At 38.2% G+C, this 9727-nt stretch overlaps 1 protein-coding gene across 1 annotated transcript; it reads right to left on the reverse strand.

Annotated features, from left to right (window-relative positions):
* Positions 1-315: 315 nt before the first annotated feature.
* Positions 316-9409, reverse strand: LOC120519321 (histone deacetylase 5-like; the record flags this gene model as incomplete). Its single annotated transcript, XM_039742440.1, has 5 exons — positions 9271-9409; positions 8466-8803; positions 6915-7059; positions 1211-1316; positions 316-449 (listed from the first exon to the last, which is right to left on the reverse strand). Coding segments are annotated over exons 1-5 (862 nt in total), but the record flags the coding sequence as incomplete, so codon positions are not given.
* Positions 9410-9727: the final 318 nt, after the last annotated feature.

The following is a 9727-nucleotide window of genomic DNA, read 5'->3' on the forward strand; positions in this document are numbered from 1 at the left end:
AAACTGTTTCGATATTTGCATTTGCGAACCAAGAGAACCCTCAGTGTCAGGACAACCACATTGCATAATAGATTATACAATTTTCTGTTTTGACCATAAGCCGTTTTTTTTTTTTTTAATAAGGCTCCTGTCTGATAAATATTATGTACATTTAACACACCACATCTTTACTAGCATGTCTCAGACTTGTTTGACAGTATGAGAGAAACAGTTAAGTCTGCCAATATTAAAATAAAAAAAAAATAACTGATCTGTTCTTTGCTTACATGGTGCACATTTAAACAAGTGTAGAGACACTTGGGATAATGAGCCTACCTGTCTTTCGTAGCGGAAAGTCATCCTTGCCATCATATGCTCCCAATAAAGGTGGCAGTTTATAAGATGGGGGTGTTCCAGGTGTGTTACTCTGAGGAGGGGAACTCTGGTCCAGTGAGGTGTGGTGTGCTCCCCTGGATGATAAAAGTAACACATCTAGTATTAATGGCAATAGTCAAACCTTTATAAAATAAAAAAAAGACTCACACTAAGTCCCTTAATTAAACAAACCTAATTGCATTTACCGGTATTACTAATTAACTTTACTGAAGACCATGGATACTATCAATATTAGTAAAAAGTATGCATAATATACTGATTATCTGCCTTTGAGCCAGACCTGTCTTTTTAGCAAAAATGTGAGATCTCCAAAGCAAATAACATAGTTTACTGATTTCAGAATCAATATAAACATTACCTAATATTTCTGGAGAAAGCAAGCATTCACCCTAAAGATGAATAAAATAAAAAAATGAGGCATCAGGCTACAACAAAAATTTGCTGCTACCATGCTTTTCCAGGACCAAGGCTGTCCACCCTAACATTAATTCAGTGGTCTAGTCAAGATCTATTATATACATTAGCCAAAAGACATGGTTGGGGCAGGGTAGTCTTAACGTATGGGCATGCTGGGCAGTTGCCCGGGAGGCCACATGCTAATCTATGTATGTTGTGACGTGCTGAGTAGTTGTGTAGGTAGGGGCCCCTGTGCACTGCTTTGCCCAGGGGCTTACAATGGTGTTAAGACAGGAGAGTTGGAGTGATGAAGAAGTAGTATACAGTACTTTCAATAGTAATCAGATGGCGTAAATTACATTTTAATCTCCTATTAGTACATTTAGAGTATCCCAAAAACTGCAACCTTCCTAAAAATTCTATGTCTCATCATTCGTACCAGCACTTCTGGGGAAAGGAATGGTTTAGTCCTGCTGTTGGTTCTTTGGATTTACTGAGCAAAAATTCTTGCAGTTTCTGTTTAACTTCAGAGCTGGCGATCGCACCTGCATGTAAAATCAGAAAAAAACAGAATATGAAAGTTTGTTGGTACTAGGTTCAGGTAATAGTATGTTAAAAGTAAATAAAATACAGAGACAAACTTTGTTCATATATATTAGACAATTATGTAATTACTACGATACATTAAACGAAGTATTAACCTTTAAAGAACGAGAAGAAATAAAGTCAGTTTAATAAATGATATGAAGCACATAGTTTTTAAATTTCTAGTTAAATGTGACAGCTGCAAAGGCTCAAAATATTTTTTCTATACATAGATAAACTAAATCAAGATCTTCGTCATTATCTTGGCGTTGAACTAATGCAGACTACTTCTGAATTTTCAAATGAATACTGGATAAATCTCACCTAATAAATTACTGTTGATTCGAGATAGGAACTGATCCCATTTTTTTTCCATTTGTCTAGGGCCAGGGAGGAAACTCTCATTCTGATATACAGAGCATCCGGAAAGTATTCACAGCGCATCACTTTTTCCACATTTTGTTATGTTACAGCCTTATTCCAAAATGGATTAAATTCATTTTTTCCCCTCAGAATTCTACAAACAACACCCCATAATGACAATGTGAAAAAAGTTTACTTGTGGTTTTTGCAAATTTATTAAAAATAAAAAAATTGAGAAAGCACATGTACATAAGTATTCACAGCCTTTGCCATGAAGCTCAAAACTGAGCTCAGGTGCATCCTGTTTCCCCTGATCATCCTTGAGATGTTTCTGCAGCTTAATCGGAGTCCACCTGTGGTAAATTCAGTTGATGTGACACGATTTGGAAAGGCACACACCTGTCTATATAAGGTCCCACAGTTGACAGTTCATGTCAGAGCACAAACCAAGCATTAAATGAAAGGAATTGTCTGTAGACCTCCGAGACAGGATTGTCTTGAGGCACAAATCTCGGGAAGGTTACAGAAAAATTTCTGCTGCTTTGAAGGTCCCAATGAGCACAGTGGCCTCCATCATCCGTAAGTGGAAGAAGTTCGAAACCACCAGGACTCTTCCTAGAGCTGGCAAGCCATCTAAACTGAGCGATCGGGGAAGAAGGGCCTTAGTCAGGGAGGTGACCAAGAACCCGATGGTCACTCTGTCAGAGCTCCAGAGATCCTCTGTGGAGAGAGGAGAACCTTCCAGAAGGACAACCATCTCTGCAGCAATCCACCAATCAGGCCTGTATGGTAGAGTGGCCAGACGGAAGCCACTCCATAGTAAAAGGCACATGTCAGCCCGCCTGGAGTTTTCCAAAAGGCACCTGAAGGACTCTCAGACCATGAGAAACAAAATTCTCTGGTCTGATGAGACAAAGATTGAACTGATTGGTGTGAATGCCAGGCGTCACGTTTGGAGGAAACCAGGCACCGCTCATCACCAGGCCAATACCATCCCTACAGTGAAGCATGGTGGTGGCAGCATCACGCTGTGGGGAAGTTTTTCAGCAGCAGGAACTGGGAGACTAGTCAGGATAAAGGGAAAGATGACTGCAGCAATGTACAGAGACATCCTGGATGAAAACCTGCTCCAGAGCGCTCTTGACCTCAGACTGGGGCGACGGTTCATCTTTCAGCAGGACAACGACCCTAAGCACACAGCCAAGATATCAAAGAAGTGGCTTCAGGACAACTCTGTGAATGTCCTTGAGTGGCCCAGCCAGAGCCCAGACTTGAATCCAATTGAACATCTCTGGAGAGATCTTAAAATGGCTGTGCACCGACACTTCCCATCCAACCTGATGGAGCTTGAGAGGTGCTGCAAAGAGGAATGGGCGAAACTGGCCAAGGATAGGTGTGCCAAGCTTGTGGCATCATATTCAAAAAGACTTGAGGCTGTAATTGCTGCCAAAGGTGCATCAACAAAGTACTGAGCAAAGGCTGTGAATACTTATGTACATGTGATTTCTCAGCTTTTTTATTTTTAATAAATTTGCAAAAACCTCAAGTAAACTTTTTTCACGTTGTCATTATGGGGTGTTGTGTGTAGAATTCCAAGGAAAAAAATAATTTAATCCATTTTGGAATAAGGCTGTAACATAACAAAATGTGGAAAAAGTGATGCACTGTGAATACTTTCCGGATGCACTGTACTCCTGGTTCATGCACACAATTGATAAAGTCTTTTTAAGGAACCAACCTCTCTAATTATCTGCAAAGTCTCCTCCAGGATTCTTCAAAATATGTGCATAAGATAGTTGCTGAGCACTTAAAACAACACATATTTTGTAGAGTAACGCATGTAGCACTTCAGTGCTCAAGACTCAATAAGGCATCAATTAGCTCAAAAATGTATTATGTACTTCCTGAATCATCAGCATGAGTAATCAGCTCGATTTCAGAGGTACTGGGCAAGGTTTCTGACCTTCTTCACAGAACACGATTTTCCAGCTTACTGTACCAAGCTTGGGGGTTTGCTTATGAATTATTAAAGATACAATTTAACAGACCTAAAAAGTATATATTTTTCTTGTCCACAGACTTTTATTGAAAAAATGAATGTGCAATTTAGAATTGTGTGTGAACTACAGTATGTCAAGATGATAAAGCATGCTTTCACCTTTATTTTTATAGGAAGTTACTACAGAGCAGATTATGGCAGCTGACGATCATAGCTCCACTTAGGCTCAGAGAGGTATCTGTTTGAATCTTAACTGCGTTTCTTGAAAACAGCAATGTTATTACCAGAATTTTGAACAAGATAACACTTTAATTGCTTGTAGTCTTTTCAAACTCACATGGATATTTAAGAGAAGCTAGAGTCAGGTGGACACCTGCCTTCCTCACTACATAAATCTCACTGGTCCACTGCATAGCTTCAAGCATTCAAAAAAATAATAAAATCAGGCAGCTGGGTACTACTGAATGTCTGAAAAAAAATCTAACTTCCATGAGTGAAAAATGAGGGGTAGTCTATATTTTTCAGAAGAAATGAGAGAATTCTGGATTTGAACATTTATGTTCTTTTGTGAAAATATCAAGTACAATGTTAAACATGAAAGACTACCTTTTGAAGAAAGAAAAAAATCTAGAATAATTTGTGCAAATGAAAGATCCACAGTCCTTTAGACCTATTATTTTCTTAAGGGAAGGGCAGCACATTTAAAAAGAAAGCTTTGAAATATTCTGACACATTATATCATTGCAAGAACCAGGACTATAAACTTTCTCTCTTTTTTTTTGCACAATGTACAGGTACATCTTTTCAGCAATGCTAATGCTTGTCGTGTCTTTTAAGGACATGCGCAACAAAATGCATTCCAAATGATGGTGCACTAGAAATGTTGGCACTTTTGCAGAGACAATTAGTTGAATGTTCTGTCCACATGTAAATCAAGTGTTTGTTGGTTACCCCTTACCCCAAACCTGTAGGAACCTTTAATATAACGCATGTAGTTTGCAGGTACTGTCTTATTAGAAGAAATACACTGGCACCCTACAAACTGGGACTGTCTCTCTAAGTCTGTTGACTGTAGCATTTGAAGCATTTGATATATACTGAATTTAGAATTCACAAACTGATGTAATCACAGAGAAAGCAGAAAAGGAAAATATTTTAGAAGAAATCACTCATCATGCTCAGCGACATTATTTACAAGCTCCTGTGGACACTTCTTTGCTTCTGTCTTGACTGAGCAAAGTTTATCTCTGTGAGAGTTGCAACAAAACTCCACAAGCTGACAAAAATATGGCTAATGTCATTTAAATGAAAATGTAAGAAGCTGCAAGGCATCACAGGATTGCTTTCTCACTCCATGGCTATTTAATACATAACTATCAAGATTTGAAAACTGAATACTGCTCAACACATTCTACTTGTGTATAAAAGGTTAATCATTTACTAATATAACTTCAAGTTAACTGTCCATATATTACTCGTGTCAGTGCATATTTATGTTGGTTTAGTTGTCTTTTTGTATACAATCAAAAACATTTTAAATATGAAAATTTTAATCACAGTGATTGGTTAACACCCACTGCTAATTTTAGATTTGTGTTAGGTACCATAACTGAGTATTCCGTGCCTTACTGCAGAGTCTTCTGAGATACATACAATACATTTCTACACTTAACAAAATATTTAAATAGAATGAAATGCGTCAAAGATTTTCCTTAGGAGAAAGTAGAGTGAAATGACACCTTTTATTGGCTAACTAAATAGATTACAAATGCAGACAGCTAAGGCCCCTTCATCTGGCAAGGTGTAGCCTTAGCTGCCTCGAAAGCTTGCATTTGTAATCTATTTAGTTAGCCAATAAAAGGTGTCATTTTACCCTACTTTCTCCTGTATCAATCTACGGCTAACACGGTACAACACTTTATTGCTAAAGATTTTCCTTGTGAGGTTTAACCAAATGACACATTTGGTCAAAAGGAATATGATTTCAATCATACATTTAGTCAAATAATTGCCGCACTCACGGCTTAAGGGGGGGCGTGGTAGTGTGGCTGGAGTGGTCTCCGGGTGCGATGCAGCTCGGGCTTTTCCTAACTTAAGTGCACAGGTCAGGAATTGTCCGTGTCCGTAACTGATGCTGGAAGCTGCTAATCACCACACCTGTGCCACATCCCCACATATAAAATGAGAAGTGAGAGTGAGAGAAAGGGAAGAAAAATAAGGAGAAAAATCATGGAAGGAGGTTAAAGAGTATGAAGAATTGCCTCGGTGAGGATGATCTGGCCTACTAAAAGAGAAAGGCAACACGAATAGGAGCCCCGCGAAGAAGCGTAGGTTGTGGCGCTGTAGGGGCCGATTCACCCCACTGAATAATGCCATGGAGTGGGCCGAGCATGGCAGATGACCTCCCCAGGGATCCGAGGTACAACTGCGGGTGCGTGAAGAATGGCGGAAGGAGTGCCAGCATCGGATGGTCTGGCTGGGCTATGAGGAGGCAGCCAAGACAGGGGACGGGGGATGCGGAGTCTCTGCCGGCTGCACAAGTTATTGGTGAGCCCACAAAGAAGGAGGCGGGCTGGGATCCGAAGGAGCCAGTGACTGCATTTTTAAACTCTGCTTTTAATGAATTTATTTATTGCGTTTTCACTTATTACTGGTTTTTTATCAATAATTTATTTATGGATGTTTTTGAAGCACTGCACTGTGGACACTGTTTTTGATTTTGTTTTGATTCATTTTAATAAAAGCAAGGAACACAGTTTACACCATCCCCTTGCTGCACGTGTGATTTGTCCCCAGTGTAATTTATAACAATACCTATTGCAAACAGCATTAATACCACCTATTGCTTTATCATTTTTGCAAAGAAAATCTTATATTTAAAGTAGATTTTAATGCTTTGTTGAAAAACAAAATAAGTAATAGACTTTGTTCTATTCTGAGGTAATAAGATCTCCATACTCCAGCTACCCTTATTAAAACTTGCACCTGTTCATAATACATGACCAGCCTTCGATATATAAATTCACACTTTAAAAAGTCCAAGAGAAGCACATGGTGATACATGTAGTTTATGACAGAATGAGACTGCAACTGTCCTTCTAAAATCCTTTCAGAAGGAGAAACTGGACCCCCGTCAGTCTACCGCCACCTTAGTCATATACACTAGTAAATAAATAAATAGCTCTTGTACACCTACTTTCTTTGCCCTTCTCCTTGTTCCTTAACATTATTAGCTGCTGTTCCAGCCTTTGTTTCTCCATTTCCTCATGCCGTTGTTGCTCCAGCTTCCTCTGTTGTTCCAGCTCCTGCTGTCGCTTGACGGCTAAGATCTCCTGTTGTTGCTTGCAAGGGAACGACAAATCATTTGAGCAGCCCTGAAACATTGATTATTGTATAATTGTACAGCCCAACACCATATCCTCAGCTGCTTCTTCTTTTCCCAATGCAAAGAAATTACCCAGCCTAATGAGAACACCTACAATGTGCTGAGAACCCAAATTTGTTTACGGCATGGAGCTTCTTCCTGGTAATATTATTTTAGTTCTTAAGGTTTCAAATCATGTAACAGAATAGTGGTACAGTCGTCCAAAATATATTCAGGTTATGCTTAATGGAAACTCTAAATTGGCCATGCATAAGTGAGTATATACTCTGATGAACAGGCATTCAGGATTGTTTCATTTCTTGTACTGCAAACTGCTCTGGCTCTCCATGACCTTTTATTGGTGTATGAAAAAGAAATAATGTTTTAATTTAGTTGTTGAAGTAGTGTAGATCTTATTTGTCACAGAAATTCAGTGACATCATGGCCAATTAAAGACATTACTCAGTTAACTGGAAATTTACTTTTTGTCAATTAAACATACCTTCTGTACCTGTAATAACCACTTTGTTGTTCAAACCAATAACCTATTAGTTAACTGGAGGAGAGATCACTTAATTCAGAAGTAAGAAACCCTATGACTTTAATATTAATTAGCACTAGCTATTAAATGGGAAGACTTCATCATCTCATTCTGGGTTTTCAATGATGATTTCTGTGGCAGAATCATTGCAGAACATACATCTTTAAAAAAAAAAGTGAATCTGTCAGTTCAATCCTTACTATTGGGTCACACTGAGCATGTCAATTGGCAAACTAGCACTTACTTTACAGAGACACACAAAGGAAAACTTCAGTTAAATAAATACATTAAAGTATTTTTGTTTCCAGTTATTGATTAATATCACCCCAATTTGATTAGTCTTCTAATTGTGGAGAGAGTAGCTACTAGATAATAATGGATGTTTTAGATACCACTCTGTCTTTAAAATAAGAATATATATTGACTTCAAATAGGACTGTTGATTGAACTTCAAAATCTTGATAACTAGTCTTGTAGAATACAATACATATTACTAAAGCTAACTTCACCACTGATTTTTTACTTTTCTATTCTCCATTAAAATGTTTGCTTTTCAGTGACTAAATCAAAATTTTCTTGATAGGACCATTTAGGAATAAACGTCAAAACAAATTTGTGTGAACATTTGTTTTGCTGCAATTTGTGTTTTACCAAAAAAAAAACCAGTACATTTTATAAATTTTTCTGTGTTGGCTCTCATACAAATGACTCATGATGTAAGAAAATGCTTCAGTGATGATATGTACTTGTGCTACTTTTGAGAAAAAAAGGCCTATTCTACTTGTAAAGATAACCCAGAGGAATCCTGCTGCAACCACTAGATTTCAATGTGTACTCTGTACCTTTAGGTGCTCCTGAAGTTGGACCTCATGCTGCCGTGTGAGGTGTTCATGTTGTTTCTGGAACTCAGCAAATAGCAATTGCTTTTGAAGTTCTTGCTGTTGTTTGAGAAGACGCAGTTCATGTTGGAGCTGCTGTTCCCGGATCACTGGGTCCACTGAGGTGAGGGGAATCCGGACATCTGTGCGTAAATCCACTGGACCCCCTCCTCCTCCTCCTCCTCCTCCTCCACTACCACCACCGCCGCCACCTCCACCACCGTTGCCACCACCACCGCCATCACCTCCATTGTTACCACTGCTCTGCATGGTCACTGGTAATGCGGACTTCACCTCCACTGCTGAAATATAAAATAAACAGAATTCACTACCAAAGAAAAAAAAATATCATACAAGTGAATACATCCAATAATGATACTTTAAACAATTTAAAGAAATCATTTTACATCAAATGTAAAAGCAGCACACTACAATGCTGCCAAAGATGATAGGCACGGCTTATCAAGAGCAGGAATTTCCAAAATCCTTTAAAGGAATACCAGGCTAGTTACTTGCTCTATAATAATAATTGTGAATTTCCCCTTGGGGATTAATAAAGTATCTATCTATCTATCTAATATACACATGGAAGTTTACCTACAAAAACATAACAAACTTAAGCGACCAAAGATCTGTTATCCCAACCTACAAGAAAATCCCAAATCTGTGGCTTGAGGCAAGGCAATCATACAAACTTAAGGTCAGGGGCAGTACCATAAAAGGGTTTCTTTTCAAAGAGTACATTCTCAATGGGCTATGAAAATCTTACCTAAATGGCCAACCTCCCATCCTGGCCTAAAAGTAGCCTTTTCTTGTGTTAATGTTGAGAGGCTCAAGCCTGGATAGTTTGACACTGGGTGGAAAAGCCCAACAAACTCCCTAGGCAAGATGTAGGAACCTCCAATCATGATAATGCTTTACTTAGTTTCATCCTCAATTAAAAGACACTAACCTGGGCATAAATTACACAAAAGTCACCTAATATTGCAGTAAACTCTTTATTGATTGATAGCAATATATACTCTAGAATGTTAAAAACATCTAAACGATAATTCTTCAAATGGGGCAACATACTGCAATGAAAAATGCAGCACAAATTAAGGATAACTTTATTATTATTATTCTTTTTACTTAAATTATTTTGTAGTTTACTCTCTTGTCATCTTGAGTTATTCATATGGATTCTTTTTTTGTAGAATATGAAGGTGCTATGTAAAATAACTCTT

The sequence above is a fragment of the Polypterus senegalus genome, unplaced genomic scaffold (genome assembly GCF_016835505.1).
Source record: "Polypterus senegalus isolate Bchr_013 unplaced genomic scaffold, ASM1683550v1 scaffold_5064, whole genome shotgun sequence".
Lineage (NCBI taxonomy): Eukaryota > Metazoa > Chordata > Cladistia > Polypteriformes > Polypteridae > Polypterus > Polypterus senegalus.